Source organism: Orbicella faveolata, unplaced genomic scaffold (genome assembly GCF_042242905.1).
Source record: "Orbicella faveolata isolate gen_17 unplaced genomic scaffold, um_ofav_v1 contig_1, whole genome shotgun sequence".
NCBI lineage: Eukaryota > Metazoa > Cnidaria > Anthozoa > Scleractinia > Merulinidae > Orbicella > Orbicella faveolata.
Genome location: NW_028301536.1, coordinates 10,188,658 through 10,205,260, shown reverse-complemented (window position 1 = coordinate 10,205,260; position 16,603 = coordinate 10,188,658). Strand labels below are relative to the sequence as shown.

At 37.6% G+C, this 16,603-nt stretch overlaps 1 protein-coding gene and 2 pseudogenes across 4 annotated transcripts in view; 1 reads left to right on the top strand and 2 right to left on the bottom strand.

Annotated features, from left to right (window-relative positions):
- LOC110056905 (delta-1-pyrroline-5-carboxylate synthase-like) overlaps positions 1-16,603 on the bottom strand; it is a 187,160-nt gene that overhangs the window by 70,116 nt on the left and 100,441 nt on the right. For both annotated transcript variants that reach the window (XM_089288517.1, XM_020763461.2), the window contains 2 exons: positions 13,846-14,005; positions 4,838-4,881 (listed from right to left, as the gene is read on the bottom strand). In XM_089288517.1, the coding sequence (XP_089144643.1) occupies positions 4,838-4,881; positions 13,846-14,005 (204 nt within the window). The remainder of the gene's footprint in view (positions 1-4,837; positions 4,882-13,845; positions 14,006-16,603) is intronic.
- On the top strand, positions 5,409-11,002 carry LOC110056902 (uncharacterized; annotated as a pseudogene). Its single transcript, XR_016206870.1, has 10 exons — positions 5,409-5,778; positions 5,911-5,978; positions 6,158-6,434; positions 7,285-7,416; positions 7,676-8,697; positions 9,238-9,319; positions 9,493-9,600; positions 9,896-10,092; positions 10,373-10,441; positions 10,658-11,002. The product of XR_016206870.1 is annotated as an uncharacterized LOC110056902 (transcript).
- On the bottom strand, positions 11,121-13,571 carry LOC149118033 (uncharacterized; annotated as a pseudogene). The gene is made up of 5 exons (XR_016205637.1): positions 13,549-13,571; positions 12,842-12,887; positions 12,574-12,714; positions 12,405-12,506; positions 11,121-12,212 (listed from the first exon to the last, which is right to left on the bottom strand). The product of XR_016205637.1 is annotated as an uncharacterized LOC149118033 (transcript).

Sequence of the window (16,603 nt, the reverse complement as noted above, 5' to 3'; positions counted from 1 at the left end):
ATAAGGACATTTCATTCAAAATAACAGTGAAGTAGAAATGTATTCATTTAACTAATACTGTACTGAACCTCTTTTCAAGATCTTGTCGAAGGATTTTCCACGATTTACCAGTACGAAATATGCATGCTTACGTAGCTTGCAATGTTTGTTTGTACACAGTAATTGACTATGTATATACTACTGTCGGTCAAAAATAATGAAACGAAAAATTACCTCACCTTCGGATACTGTTTGCTGACATCTCTGCTAATCTCTTATGTTAAAACTATTTTCAATCATTGATCTGGAGAAGTAGGAAGGAGTGGACTCTGATTGCATCACATTTTAACTTGTATTTCGGTGGAAATCAATGTTTGAATCTAAAAATGTTTTGACATTCCGAAATCTGCACGTTTAGTAAAGTCAAATTACCAACTCTTTGTATTCATTGACATCTTTAAAAGATAAACATGTTATTGGCCGGCTCAGGGTTGATCCTGGCCTAAATTATGCAACAATCTCAACTGGCTACCCGCGCTTCGAAATGGAAAAAATACATACATCGCAGCAGTCCAAATTGTAGCTTAAGAGTGAATGCCTATAAAAATGGACCTAAATCGCCTATCAATGGCACAAATCGAAAAATTGATTTTGCTTGTATTTTGTCCATAGATAGGTCCTAGTAAGAATAGAAACGGACCATAGTTAGTTTCTGCTAATACAGCTTTCTTTGGTAGAAATATGCCAAAAACGATTTCGACCCGATTGGGCTCAAAATCTACTTCCGGTTTTGCTGAATTTTCTGAATATTTGATTGCTTTGCACTCCGCAGAACAGCTACTTGAGAATCTTTCAATGGATTTTATATTCAGTTCAGGTCTTCATGGTATGACTGAGCAAAAAATAAAATAAATCAAAGTTAGTTTTGAGCCCGAAAAGAGATCAAACTGACACGCAAAATTTTACAATGTGTCGCAAGAGAATTATTGCATAAAAACATCGCCATATTTTTTATGGGCTATAACTTTAAATACCATAAAAACACTTTCTACAGGTTAAATATACACCCACCTGTTAAGATATCAAAAAATATCTCTGGGCAAATGGTTTCAAGTCGCCTGCCTTGGCCTGTGTTTCTCACAGATTTTGCCCAAAATCCGCTGTTGGAATGTAAACAATTGTGTGACGCAGATAGCCACTCTCGATTAAATATTCGTTTCCAGCAATCCGATGAAAGCAATTTTTGAAACATTGTGTGGATAAAATAATGGAAATTTTTTCATTTGCATTGCAACACCCACGATATCCCTGATAAAGAACGTTACTACAGTACTCCGGGAAATGATTTTAACACTTGTTTATTTTATTGATTTCACTGATAACTTACAATACAGTGGCAGTTTTAAAGATACACTTAACCAATCCTCTATGGTTTATGGCAATTGAATCATTGACTGACAAATAAAGTCAAGTGGAAATACCATAAATTCTATAAACTACTAACTGCGTGACGGCATCTCAGCTCTTCTAGCTGTGTAGAAAATTTGTACCTACACAATATGCTCAAACTCAGCTGGAAAACCCGGAATTTCTTGAATTGAATTAGCTGAGGAAGAAATTGCGTTTAAGTTTCAATCATACTGGGAAAAAAATCCATCCTTCCTACTTTGATTGTTTGATCAATTAACTGAAATTTGCAGATCATAACACTGGTAGACAAATAAACATTACAGTGGTCGATCTAGGACTAGGTCGGTTTACACTAAAGGAGTTTTTTTGGATTCGTAAAAGTTCCCGGATTCATCAATTTCAGAGTATTCGGATTATTAGGGGTTTACAGTGAAAGGATTTTCAGATTCTTAACCGTTTACACACGACAATAACTCCAGGAACATTCATGATGGAATGGTTAACAAGCAGTTTGTTGCCTTGACAACGAGAAACAAAATGGCCCCGCAAGTAAGGCTAGGGGTAGGTTGAGACAGTCTGAAGTTTTCTTTCAACTCACTGACCACGGTACTGTTATCCATCATGTCAGGTCCCTCCAGGTATTTATTCTGGTCTTTACTTAATATCTAGAACTGTCGAGGTTTTTGATCGTGCCAGCGTCGTCATTTGCGCAGTAAAGTATAAATTGGGTTTCTGAGGAATATGGCATTAGCCATTATAAAAGTGATTACCTACACCTGAAACAACACGAGGTAATCACCCAGCGACCACCATCAAATGGCCATCAATGAGCCTACCACTCGACTATGACTGGATCATGTTATCCGCCATTTTCGTTCCACCGCAAACTCAAAAGATCACAGGCAGAAAAATATCTGGATTGAAGAGAAAATCGTTTACACAACAAAACTCTCCGGATTCAAAAGTTTTTGGATTCAAAGTTCCCACTTTAAATTCCGGACTTCCTTGATCGGTCTTTCAGTTTTAAATAAAGCTTTTATTATTATTATTATTAAAATCTCTGGAAATCTCTGGAGACACAACCAAACTGGGGAGTTTTTATTTTGGATTCGTCCACTTTTGTGTAAACGGCAAAATCAATCCGGCACTAAAACGTTCCAGATTCATCACAAATCCGGAACAATTTCCTCTAGTGCAAACCTGCAATCCTGGCCATAAGTTGGTAGGATACCTCCCCTTTTTGCGCATTAAAACCCATGATTTCAACTACGTCCTTAATGTTTTGGAACAAAAGATGAATAAAAGCAAGTACAATTGAAGACTAGATCGGATGTGGGAAGAAAGGAAAAAGGGACAACAGAAAGTGGTTAGACAGTTGTGTTGGAACTGAATGCAATTGCTGAAAAATCACTATTATTGGAATAAGACGTGAATATCTATCTTATTGTCTCTTTAGTTTGAGAATACTGTTCTAGGAGGCGAACAATTCTTGAAACGTGGCTATTCTGAAGCTATTGTCAAGGATTTTTTTTTTCAAGACTTTTATCAACATCGACAGGGGGGAGGGGGGTAGGCGGGCTTGCGCGATTTTGGTCTTAAGAGAGGCTGCCTGTGAAGTCATCTGCCGTAACTGTCCCAACACTTTTGACCAGGATTGTAGTCTTAAATGAACAGCGAACATCCATCTTGTTTTGTTTGCGGAAGTCGGTCACGGAAGAGCGAATTTCAATGAAATATATACATAATTTGATTAAGCAATTAGCCAAAAATAGGTTGGCCGACAAAACAGTTTAGGGTTTAGCCTAACTCTAACAATAAGTTTTAAGACTGAAGAAAAAAAGAAAAGCATTGAGCATTTCAGTTGTTTGAAACAGAAACATTCGTGCACAATGAACTATATGTATAGTACGTGCGTAACCTAGAAAGCAATCCGTCCAGCACAGTAATTGTTCAAATTAACAGCTTACCGAGACACTCGCACTGTTGATGCCTCTTATTTATGATTTAAACTTTTAGGATTTGTTTACGTTACTTTTTCCAACTTTTTAGCAGAAGAAAAGGCACTAAATGTGCTGGTACAAATAGAAAGGTTTAACCGCAAATCAATCCGTCGAAATCAACAAATACAATTTTAATCACTGTAGTGTTCCTTCAGATCACGTAAGGCTACAAACCAATAATATCAACTTGTCATTACGTTTAACAAATGAACTTAGAACGATTTTCTTTCTAGAACTCGTTCTTGTAATTAAAATGATCAAAGAAAGAACGACAGCTTAAAACAACATAGCAATAACACCTGAACTCCAAGTAAATTGCTTTTAATTGGCGTTTTTAATTAACGAAATTTCCAAAGCGATGACTTTCAAAATATTAAAGTTAAAAGTGGTCTATTGTGTTTTTCTTTTTTCACCCTAATGTTCTAAGATAGCCATCTGCGGTTTGTTGGAAATGAATTATGTATTCAGGGTGACCGCCCGCATCACGCAATTGTTTACATTCTCACAGCAGTTCAGGGAAAAATTTATGAGAAGCACAAGCCAAGGCGGGTGACTTAAAACCATTTGCCCAGAGATGTTTTTTGATTTTCAAACAGGTGGGTGTACAGTTAACCCGTAGAAAGTGTTTTTATGGTATTTAAAGTTATAGCCCAGAGAAAAATATGGCGATATTTTAGTGCTATAATTCGTTTGCAACACATTCTAATATTTTGCATTTCTGTTCGATCTTGTTTCGGGCTCCAAAGAAACCTCGATTTATTTTATTTTTCACTCAGTCAAACCATGAAGACCTGAGCTGAATGTAAAGACCATTGAAAGATTCTCCAGTGGCTGCTGTGCGACGCGCAAAGCAATCAAATTTTCAGAAAATTTAGCATAACAGGAAGTAGATTTTGAGCTCAATTGGGGCACAATCGTTTTTCGCAAATTTCTCCCCAAAAAAGCTGCATTAGCAGAAACTAACTATGGTCCATTTGTTTACTAGCTAGGGCCAATCTATGGGCAAAAAATGAGCAAACTCGATTTTTCGACTTGTGCCGTTGTTTGGTCCATAGTTATGGGCACTGGCTCTTAAGACTCCAAATTGTAATGCTAGATGATACAGTTCTTTCACTTAAAAATCTGGTCTGGTTTTGATAAAAGAGGAATCACAAATAACTCAAAAATGTTTTGACAGCACTCAAAGCTCAGTCAAAAGTCTCTCGAGTGTTTTAGCCCAGTTCCTGAAGTGACGTCACTGGTAGCCTGACCCAGATCCCACTTTGCTCGGTCATTAACATAGAAATTACATGTTCAAATGCCTGTAGAAATACAGGGATTTGATCAATCAAGATAATTTTTTCGCTGAAGTAATCAGAGAAATTAGTAGATTTTATTAAAGGAAAAATTTTTTTTTGGGGGGGGGGGTTTAGTGGCACCTTAATAAACTTTCTTTAACACAACAATACCTGGTCAGCTGTAAGTACTTGAAGAGCTCTACCTCCTTTACGAGCTGGGAAAAGAAAAAAGACAAAGTTTGTTATATATCATTGAAAAATGGTTCTTGAATCACAAAACAGTATTGAAGGTTTTTGTTACCTGCATGACAATGTTGTTATATATTAGTAATAAGTTCTGACTCCATTATGGTAGCTTACAAATTACTTCAAGTTGTATTTTGGCAATTAAAAGATCTTAGCTCATTAACTCCTGAACCAACTAAAATAAAAGTAGGTATCCAAATACAAAACCTGGAAAGTCCAAACAATCAAAGGCTCATCAGCTAACTCAACAAATGAACAGGCAATGTAATTATAGTAGAAATTTGCCATCTCAAACCCGGTTATCTCCAAATCCCCCCTATCTCGAACTCAAATTATTTCTCTTAAATGCAAAAGCCATTTGGACAAGAATGCATGACAATTTATGTAAAAACATGTTAATCACGCATGACAACAGTGGAAAAAATATTTTGTCACAACTTTTAAAGGCCCATTTTCACCCTTGATGCATTGTGCACCATGATACTTTGATCCTGGATTTTGTGTTACATGAAATTACCGAATTTTCCGAAGCAAACTTGCATCGCTTGTTCCCAAAGCAATCCTTGGAATATTTTTCATTCTCTTGCTGTAAATACTTTCTCTTGTTGTCATTGTTTATATTTCTGAAAGTATTTTGTAAATATTCTGTATATATTCATAGATTTTGTTCTGTGAAGACTATGTGTGCCTGACGAAATGGCCCCCATTACATGCCGTCGTGTTGGGAGACCAAAGTTACCTGGCTCTTTGAAGTCGATTCGGTTCAGGGAATCTGTTTTTAATTTCTGGAGGGATAGAAAAGAAGCTCTGGGAATTTCAGAACACACAGACAGTGAGTTTGCAGAATTCCTGTTACATTGTTGAAGGTGAGGTTTGCTGCTTGACAGCTACATGGTGTAAACCATTTGTTCTGCTTCTTACATAAATTTATTTTCCTGTGTTGCCGATACACATCTCCAGGCAACATTTGTAGTCAATTTTCTTCCTTTCCTTATTAGATCAAACACCAGTTGTGAATCTGCAGGGGTAAATTTACCTCTGTCTTGTGAAGAAGATAATGATACAAGTAAGCAAGTTCTTTTTATTATTGTAAGTCTCACATAAGCTTTTAAGCTTATACATGTACAAGCTTAGAAACTTACCTAAGCTTAGATTTTATTTTTTGTGTGTATATTTATTCAATAAATATTTAATGTTCTTATAAATAGGTTATTTACAAACATATTATTTGCTGGTTTATTGTAGATGCAGTTCCCTTGTTTTCTACCCCTATTCGTGCAAATCGTGCTGGTGAGTCACCCTCAAGTTGTGTTGATGTCACAGGGATATCAGACTCGGGGAACAAAGAGAACCAGATCCAGGGCATTCAAGAAGTCAACTGTTTGACCAGACCAATAATAGTTTGACTGGCAACCCATTCTCTGCTGGTGGGGTTGAAAGTGATGACAGCCTGTCTGAAGAAGACTCTCATACATCAGTTGAGCCTATATTTGATGATCATCATTTTCCTGACTTGGAGCAAAGGAATGCAAATAAAGGATATAGCATTGTGGCGCAAAGAGATATCTTTTTTTCAAGCATTAAAAACAATATGACAAGCACAGCAAGTAGAATATTTAAAAATAATTGGATGAGGTTGAGCAAAACATTGTGTTTTGTCAGACATGAGCAGATCAATTATTTGCTGAAGCCGAAGGCTTGAGCAAATAATTTATCTGTGTGACTCTGACAAATCACGATGTTTTGCGATAACCAAGTTCAATAATTGTTTTATAATTCGATCACCAGGTTTGCTTAATATTTTAATCCCTTCTTGACTGATCAGGGAAGCCATCTGCCATTTTTCACTCATGAATGTGGTTTCAATTACCCATGGACAGAATATTATTTGCAGCAAAACACATTGAGATGTTACTTATGCATGAGCATACTGTTATCTGTAGCCAGTTATTTGCAGGTCATGTAGTGGGATCTCAACCAATGGAAAGGAAGAAAAAATGCATCGAATGATAAAATTCATTATTGATATCTTCAAGCCACTGAGGATATGGAAAATACACTACTTGGATCCCGATGTAGTATTGTATGAATTATACAATTAGTGTATTTTCAACTGTGTATTGTGCAGTTCCAGAAAAAATCCATACAACCCCCACGTAAGGGATTGGAATTTCCTGGGGTTGGGAAGGGGGGGGGGGGGGGGGGCTCTGTAAGACCAAACAATTAAAGAAATGTATGAAGTTTAATTGACAATTCAAGACAGAGTGCAGTTATGACTCATAGTAAATGAATGTCCCATACATTCAACCAATATGTAAGTCATAGTTCACAATGTCAAAAATTTCACAAGATTTTAATGTACTTCTGTGTGCAGTGTGAACATCATTGTGGAAGATCTTAACAGGAGTGACACATCTAGTGATGAATTCAGTGATTACGATGAATGGAGTCTTGATAGCTATGGCAGTCCTGAGCATCCTGAAGTTACAGTTGCTTGGTGAAAAGTGAGTAGGGTCAACCTTCAATGATTAAAGTTAGTATGCAAACACCAGTTTGTGAAAATACAAATATATAATTTTAATTGAAATATAGGCTTGTAAGATTGCCTGTTCTGTATGCATGTTTGAAGATAGGCACACCATCATATGTCACACAGTAAAGAGTTGTTCTGCAGTTCATCATGATGGGGCTGGGAGGGGGCTGGGGAGGGGGTGGTGAATATTATAGCAATTAATATAATAATATTATGCTGCTTATTCACAGCATGGACGTCAGCAGTGAGGAGGATGAAAGAACCCTTACAATGGTTGATCCTTCTTATGGTGCCGAAGATGATTCAAGCTGTGTTCATCATACTGCTGCTGTAGCTCCTTGTATTGTTGCTGAAACCCCTTAACCTACTGACGTTGATGATGTACCAGCCATGTTTGTGGTGCTGCTGGAAGTTCTGCTATCACTGAGGCCCTTCAACAAGAATTAAGCATGCCCCAGGAAGAAGAAACCACCAAATCAGCAGAGAAAAATCAAGTTGAAATTCTTAAGAAGCTAGAGGATGCTTTCCAGCAGCTTACTAGCAAAGGTGATCTTGAGACATTACTAGTCCTTCACTCACGAATGAGGGTTATGGTCTCCATCAATAAGCTTCTGGAACTTTCAGGAGATAAATGCGCCCTTGGTGGCGAGGGACTTCATTTGAAGGAAGATGTGAAGACCATTGGGTCCAGAGTTGAGATCATTCGCATATGTAAGAATGGGCATTGCCAGAAATGGGTGTCCTCAGAAGTCTTGCATGTAGGAGTGAAGAACAATGTAGAGTTTTTCCTGAATGATTCCCTTCTTGCAGCAGCAATAATCATTTCTGGGAATAACTACAGCAAATTTTCCTTGCTATGTAAAGCCCTTAGATTAACTGTTATCAGCAGCAACACATTTACAAGATTCCAGAAGCACTGTGCAGCCCCTGTGGTTGAGGAGATTTGGGATGAAATGAACTCTTCAATAACTGGTATTCTTCAACAGTATGACGACTTGTGTTTGTGTGCTGATGGCAGGAATGACTCTCCAGGACATAGTGCAAGATAGTGTCTACATGCTAATGGAGCATGCCAGCAAAGTAGTTGTGGACATGGCAGTTGTTGACAAAAGGGAGACAGGGGGTAACTCAAATGTCATGGAGAAAGAAGGTCTGAGACGACTTCTTGAGAAGATGGCTAGTGTCCTTCCTGTCAGTGAGCTTGCAACAGATGCTTCTTCATCAATTATGAAGCTTGTGCATGATATGAAAGGTATGCTTATGTTGATTGCAAATTTTCATCTCAAGCATCTCATCAGCCAAGTCTTAAATCCCTTTATTCTCAGTGTTTGGAATGGCTACCCTTAGAGGCCTTGAGTATAAATACATGTATTCGAACTTCTTTGGGTGCAGTTTTTTCCCCATATAAACCCCACAGCTGGTGATTACTTGGTATATTAAATAGTAAACAGTTATTTTCATCAAGGAAGTAAAGAAACCTGGACTTGATCACCAACAGTTGTGCTTGTGCCTTGAGAATTATAACTATTGATAAAACAGCAATCAGAGAGAGCTTCATTGTCAATAGGCCCTTTGCACAATCCGGTCACATGTTTCGGAATTAAGTATGCTGGGACACAAGTTACACAGTGGGACTTCCAAAACAAAGGAACCCGTACCAGTCCAGCCCGATTTTCCTTTATTTTAAAAGTCCCACTGTGTAACTTGCATCCCAGAATAATGAATTCCATGCCATGTGAGAGGATTGTGCAACGGGGGTATTAACTAATAATAGCTGGTTTTGTTTGGGTAGAAAAATTTCCACAGTTGTTGGAACTGTTTCACTCTCTTGATATTTGGCACAAGGCAAAGAAGCTGAGAAGTGTCTTCATCAAGTAAGTGCAGGTTTTGTCAATGTCATTTACATGTTGCATGTATGGTCTAGTTTCCCAAATGAAACAAATGTTTCTAGTTGTCTTTGTTCTGAGTAAGTTGGCCACCCTACTTTGTATCTTTGAGCTAAATTTGCCTCTGTTTTTGTTTTGTTTTGTTTTGCTTTTTGCAACAGGCTGCTCACATCAGAGGATGTGAACCTCTGAAAGAGTGGATTGATGACATTGTCAACCACTTCTGGTTTTGCCGTCAAAGTTGTGATGGAGGTGTGGATGAACTGAAGGTTAGAAACAATTTTTTTAATTGAATATTGTGCTAGACAGGAGTGCCATTGTTGCGTGATCTACACAAAGCAGTTTTGCTGTACAGTTTTTTTCCTTTGAGATGCAATTATCTTACTGTTGTCTTATTGTTTGGTTTGAGTGCATGACACTTCATCTCACATTAATCAGAATCTTCAGCTGAACTAATGTTTACTGTCTTATTAATGTTCATGAAGTTACCTTGGACTTCTTGTTTCTCTAGTAATTTTTTGTTTAGCTCTAGTAGCGTTCATGTTTATCATTTTTAATTTTTAGAAAACTTGGTTTGGTGTTCTTCACCATGTTTGTGGGGAACACGAATGGGCTGGAGGAGCCTGCAAGCATTCCCCTGATGAAACAGAAACTTCAGGAAAGATGTATTCGGTGAAGTCTTCGAAATCTGTAACAGCTCTCAGGGAGGTTGTTTTAGATAAGAAGTGGCTTAACAACTTGGAGTTTTATGTTTGGTTCAGGTTAGTAATTTCCGTAGTCGGCAGTGGTTTTATAAACTTGAAAACTGTTAATTTTCTTGCTTTGGTCAAAATGTTTCCACCTCCCCTTTCCTCCAGCAACCCACCGCTGCAGATGAATCTCACACATTCCATACATAAAGTAAGCACTTAATTATTAGAAATTGGTTGTTTCTACATCAACGCTTTCTTTTAGAATTCATGGTGACTGATCATGATAGGAAATTAGGACACTAAAGTACTAATTTACCATTCATAACTTTTAGTTTAATCATTTATATAGGCATACAAGTGTCCTGGAGAGCTACAATAGTATGCTCATGAAATATGCTCCAAAGCGCATGGCGTTTGAGTAAGGAAATCAATCTTGTGTATTGTGTATGTCTTTCTGTCTTTGCAGGTCTTTTGTCAGGCCCCCTTCTGTCAGAGACCACATGCAGTAGCAATATAAAGATCAGTGTTAAAGAAGTTCCCCACCATTGATAACCTATATTAAATTTTTGCTGTAGTCTCTTCTAGCAAAATTTTGTAATGATTACTTTCAACTTTTTTAACTTGTTTATTTCAGATATCCCTACTTTATCATGAGGATAATGTTAGCTGTCATCGATCATAACATGCATCTGTCAAGAGGGAAGCAGGTAAATGCAGTTGGTGATGCATGTGGTCACAGGAAGTATTCCAAACGCACCCAAAAGTTCCATGCTGAGATTGTTAAAAGTAGCAGCTATTTTCCTTTCATAAGATGCTCAAGGAGCGCTGTGTTTTAGAGGAGAGCTTCTCACAGCCAACAAATGACAACCTGTTTAATCCCTAGCAGACAGCCCCTACAATCAGAATGAAGGCAGCACCTTCCATGGAAGAGTTACTTAAGGGGCCATCCCGCCCGTCGAAACCTGCTATTTCTAGTTAATTTTCATTTCTTCTAAAAAAATTAAATGGTTGTCATGAAAAGGGTCTTCGGATTTTCTTACTTTTTCAGATGGGGATTGGTGTTGGGGGTAGGAAATACATGGAATTCTACAAGACCGTTCTCTTTTTCACTTTCAATACACACAGCTTTAATACCAGCTATTAACAGTACAGTACTTCCATAACTTCTTACAGGATGTGTGACATTACTGGTGTAAATTATATGGCTTTGTTCCAGAAGTGGAGATGTTATGATTCTTGTTTTCTTATGATAATACTGGCAGATGGTGTCAAAATTTATTACATTTTGGTATTCCCAAAACTTTCTTTGCCATCAAAATGTTCTGAAATAATCTATGTAAAAAGTTAAAATACTTGCATTGTGTAAAAATCAAATTGTTATTGTTATTGTTAACAATAATGTCCCCCAAGTATGTCCCTTTGATCACAAATTTCACAAGGGTGTAGGGTCAGAGGCTGTAATAAATACCATGCAGTTCACACCCAAAACACTGGAATTGATATTACGCTCAAAAAGGTGGTTTGGATGAACAAACCTATATTGATAATAGCCTTGCATTATTTATATGATAGTGTAATGGGGGGGAGGGGAGGGGAGGAAAAGGTTGATTTTTAAACAGTGTGTTTTGTGACATGACTGCTTTTGGTCCCCAGCCCCTTTCCCTACTTGCAGGTACCAATGCTTCTAAAGTTCAACTGCTTCAAAAGCCCATGTATCGTCCATCTGGAGAATGTTACGCATGTCGTATTGACAAAACTGCGCGGGATGGGACAACCCTCCTGTTTCCCTGTCCAAGTTTTCTATATCTCCAAAGAATGTATTGTCTGTATGCTGCTTTTTGAAAGCTTTCCATAGAAAAATTGAAATCATCTGCTCTGATGTCACAGCAAGCCTTTATACATACTTTGAAAATATCTCTGTCAAGGCAAATATTGTTGAAAACCTGGAAACGAGTTATGCAGTTGACCCTTTCGCAACAGAGATTTTCCTGGTCACTGGGCATAGGCTGGCAAACTCCACACCTGCACCACTCTGGAAAACTGTTGTTGCCTTGGCTTGGGGGAGGTGGTGGTGGTGCATTTTTCTCATCTAGCAACTTCTTTGCAAAGTCCAAACTCCCTCTTCCCATTGCCAAAACATTCCTGAGGAGGTACTCTATGTCCTGTCTAGTAAGCCTTGACAAAAATTCCTGGACCAAACAGAACATTGCAAAATGTGTAAATATTATAAGTATGAACAGAGAAACCAACAGAGGGCTGAAAATCCTACTCTGGGATCCCCCAGGTATAAACAGCATTCTGGTTTATTTTACTAATGTTTAGGTTAAAAGTTCTATGTAGACTACAGTGTATTTGTGAACGAACAATAAAAAAGTCTTCACCTCTATTTGTGTTGCTGAGGACTGCACCTCGTTGAACAACTGCACCTCTCCATCAGGATTCACTGGCATATTTAATCGTTCAGCCCCTGCCTCCTCACTTGCCTCTAATACAAAGATGCAATAAGCCAAAAAACTCTTCATGTAAGAAAATAAAATTGTTAAAATTTACCTTGTTTTTGCATTTTGCTTTATTGCAAAGGCAATTCGACATGCAGTTTTGGTTAGCCACCTCGCACGAACAAGAACCTCCGCCAGTTGTGCGTGCACACGCACCATTACATGAGCAGCGCACCTCTGCAGCAGCTAAGTCCTAAAAGATACACAATAAAAAGAGTATGAAAATGTTTCTTTCATTCCACAAATAGCAGCAGAGGCAAATATTCCGACAGCAAAATTCGACAATGAATGAAAGTTTTCCACGTGGATTTGTCACCTACCTTGGAGTCTTCAGAGTTTTCAGGTTCTTCTGGATCGATCAATGACCTGTAAATGTTTCATTGCTGCGATTCATCGTTGTTAATGGATTCATCGACTTCCATGAATAACCAATACCTATTTCTAGAATTATCAAGACAATTTGGCAGAGAAAAGAGACTAAACACCGCGCGCGAAGCTTTGAATGTGCAATAAGTTTCCCAACGAAAAAACAAGTCGAAAAAAATAGATAGCCAATCAGAGAGCGTCATTTAACAATAGAGCGGTTTGAAAACAAAAACAAACGACTGCATTGCATCAAGGATGAAAATGGGCCTTTAACTTTTCTAACATTTGATTTTGGGCTTGGTTCACTTGAAAGTAACTGCAGACTAAATATTGAATTTGTCTCCCTTGCATTTAATAGTGAAACAGTGAATTAGAGTGTTGATACATGTAATAATGACCACTAAACTAACTACAAAGCAAATTACTACCAAGAACCTTGAATTGAAAAGTAATTAAACAGAGAAGGCCAAAGATTAATGCACTGCAACGATTTCTCTACTGACTATAATTAATGACATCAAGATGACTGTCTTTCGTCTATAACAAGAACCATTTACGCTTCTTCCAACAGCACTGTTATACGCATTTAAATTGCATATTTGTTTAAGGTGGTAGCTATTTACATGTACTCTTCAGAATTCAAGTTGAAATCTAGCCACACCTTATAGTCTTGTTTGAATTCATTCCACTAGGTGGCTCATAGCCCTCTGCTACAGTTTACTCCACATTCAAATTATGAATCATTCAATTTCAGTCTATGCAGTGGTTACTGAATGACTTGCGCATTTGCATGACCTATTAGCTAATCCTGCATTAATAATAATAGTTGAGCATTACTAATAGTATCGCTCTTGAAACTAATTTTAATACACCCCTGTACCTCCCATGGCAAGACAACTACATGATTTTGACCAATAAAATAATAATACTATGCAACTACAGAGTATGAATAGTGTACCTCCTGCTGCCTGGTTCTCCACAGATGGCCCTGTTTCCTCTACCATAGTAAAGAATGATCCAACCTTTCGACCGTCCAAAACTTGACGAATGACATAATCACTGCTGGTGCCATTTGCTATCACTACACTGGTACCTCTCTCAAGAGCCCATGCTGCAGCCTGAAAGGTCACACAAACAAATTAAGATCAAAAGAACAACTGCTAGGAAAAGCTGGAGATAGCTGACTAAAACTTAGCTGGATGTATTCACTAGGTTACTTACCTCTATAATTGAAGGCTTTCGTGCAAAAAGGACATACATAGCATTTTGGGCCGATTTTTATTTTTTGCAGGATTGAGCTAATTTTTGGCAGACTGACTTGTTTTGACGTGAAAAGCATCGTTGCGTAATTGTTTTTCTTGATTTGCACTTCGTTTTTGAGAAATAACATATGCAAAAAACTCAGTTTTCCAAGGGTATCTTTTAGAGATCTTTTGCTGAGTGGAAAACAAAAGACACCTTTGTTTTGCTAAACGATAAAGTCACTGAAGTGTGGTATTTGCTGCTAGTTTTATTATTCATATAATTGTGCAATTATCTTACTGTTGCTCCATTAGTGCAAACGAATAAGGCGCTGAACGTGCTGAATTTGAGTTTGTTTCGTCGTGACACCGGTTCGATACGAGGTCAGTTGATTTTTTTTCCCGTCTTTTTCTCTACTTCTTTCAAAAGTCAAAATATCTATTTAAAAAAACTGTGCTGTCGAAGCTGCTAAAAGTAACCATTTAAGTTCACACCACGTCAAAATCCACCTTGGAAGGATTTGCTCCAAAAGATCGTGCTCAGAGAACTGAGTTTGGTGCAATGGTGCTTTTCATGTCAAAACAAGTCAGTCTGCCAAAAATTAGCTCAACCCAGCAAAAAATAAAAATCGGCCCAAAATGCTATATAAGCCCCTTTTGCACGAAAGCCTCCGATTATATTGCCAACCCAAAAATCTCTAAAAGCATGCCACTGCCAAATTGGACTTGGCCAATGCCGTTTCCCAATTTTGGCAGCTACTGGAATTTTTCTTATTCAATTATTTCAAAATTGGACAGCATGTAGTCCTAATACATATACTTTTAACCACTGGTTAGTTAAGTGGGCTGCACCTTAAAAGAAAAACTGATCAAAGAGAGTATACAATAAAGCTATAGCTGAACTGGGGAAGGGACTTGAAAAGGATTGGCACAATAGATAGATAGATAATCTTTATTTACACACAGTTAAAACTTCGTCAGCTAAAACTACTAATAACGCATAGTAAAAAAGTAATTGAATAAAAAAAAAGCGCTTTCCATGAATGCCGTGCCTTGTACATCTCTTGAGTAGGCGTTTAAACTACCTCAGGGACTCTGCTTCTCTTAAGTCACAAGGAAGACTGATCCAAAGAATGGCTACACTATAGCTAAAGCTATTTAACCGCACGGCCATGGGCCAAGTGCGCTTCATGTTCTACACGTTGTTTACTTTTTTTTTAATTTTTGTTTTGTCGGTGACCAGACCCAAACTTCCTCTCAGCCAAATTTTGAATCATGCAACCTGTGATGTTTTTTCGCCAAAAGCTGTTGAAACATTAATACACGGACAATGCCACAGATATTGTTTTCTTTATTGTGTGCAAAATACATTTTCTTTTGGTTTTATCAAAGTGTTGGATTCAAAGGGAATAACAAATATGCTAAAAAAGGTATTACGTCAGTCATGGAATGCGCTGATGTTGCATCTTTCACTTTTGCTACATGACAAATAAGATCATGTTTACTTTGCAAGTTTATTTCGCTGGAACAACAGTCCTTTTAGTTTTCCAAGTATTTTTCATATGTTTAGACAAGAGAAGTGAATTGTGCTGTTTTATTGAAGCGAGTTCAAAGATCGGAAGGAAAATTAAATATTTGCAAGCCAAGCAAAGAATGTGTCAGAACGTGCAAGGATTACATCATTGATAGGGAAATAACCACCGTACTAAAGATAGCCGTGCATAACATAATTCTTGAATTGTGACTCGTGTGACTACTTTGCTAGCCCTTTACTCGTGGAAAAACCAATTAAATTTAATCATGACTTTTAAGACAGAAAGCTGTTATATGAATGAGATTAAATTTTGATAAACATTTCAAAATAAAAATGAGCGATAGAAATGTTACGTTTCGATGTCGTCATGACATCATTATCAAGTGACAAGAAAATAACGGTTCAACAGTGTTATATATGCAGTGAGAGGTGTGATTGTCATGACAACATTGAAACATTGTGTAAAATCTCTATCGCTCATTTTTATTTTGAAAAGCTGTTGTTAATAGTGTTATTATCGTAGCGTTCGTATTGTTCATGCCTATACATATCCCAAAGAAAGTTCGAGATTAAGACCATTACGTCATCGGAGATTTCACAACGGCTAAGAGTGATGGTGCAATAATACAGTTTGTATTGATCAAGTGATGTGGTCTCTACAGTAATCAAAGAATCATCAAGGACTGCTTTGGAATGTGTACTGCATTGCGACTGTAGTGCTAAGAAAACAGTTAAATTTTAAAAGCACGGTTATAAGATCTAAAAGATCTTCTTGCTTTTTTAGTTTTGTCGGTGACCAGACCCAAACTACCTCTTAGCCTTAGTTTACTCTCAGAGTCCCTTACATGTAGATTATATGTTGTTTCTCGCCTCTCGAATTGAGAACTTAGATATTCTGGAGCCAACCCGTGGAAAGACTTACAAACCATCGTAGCTCTTTG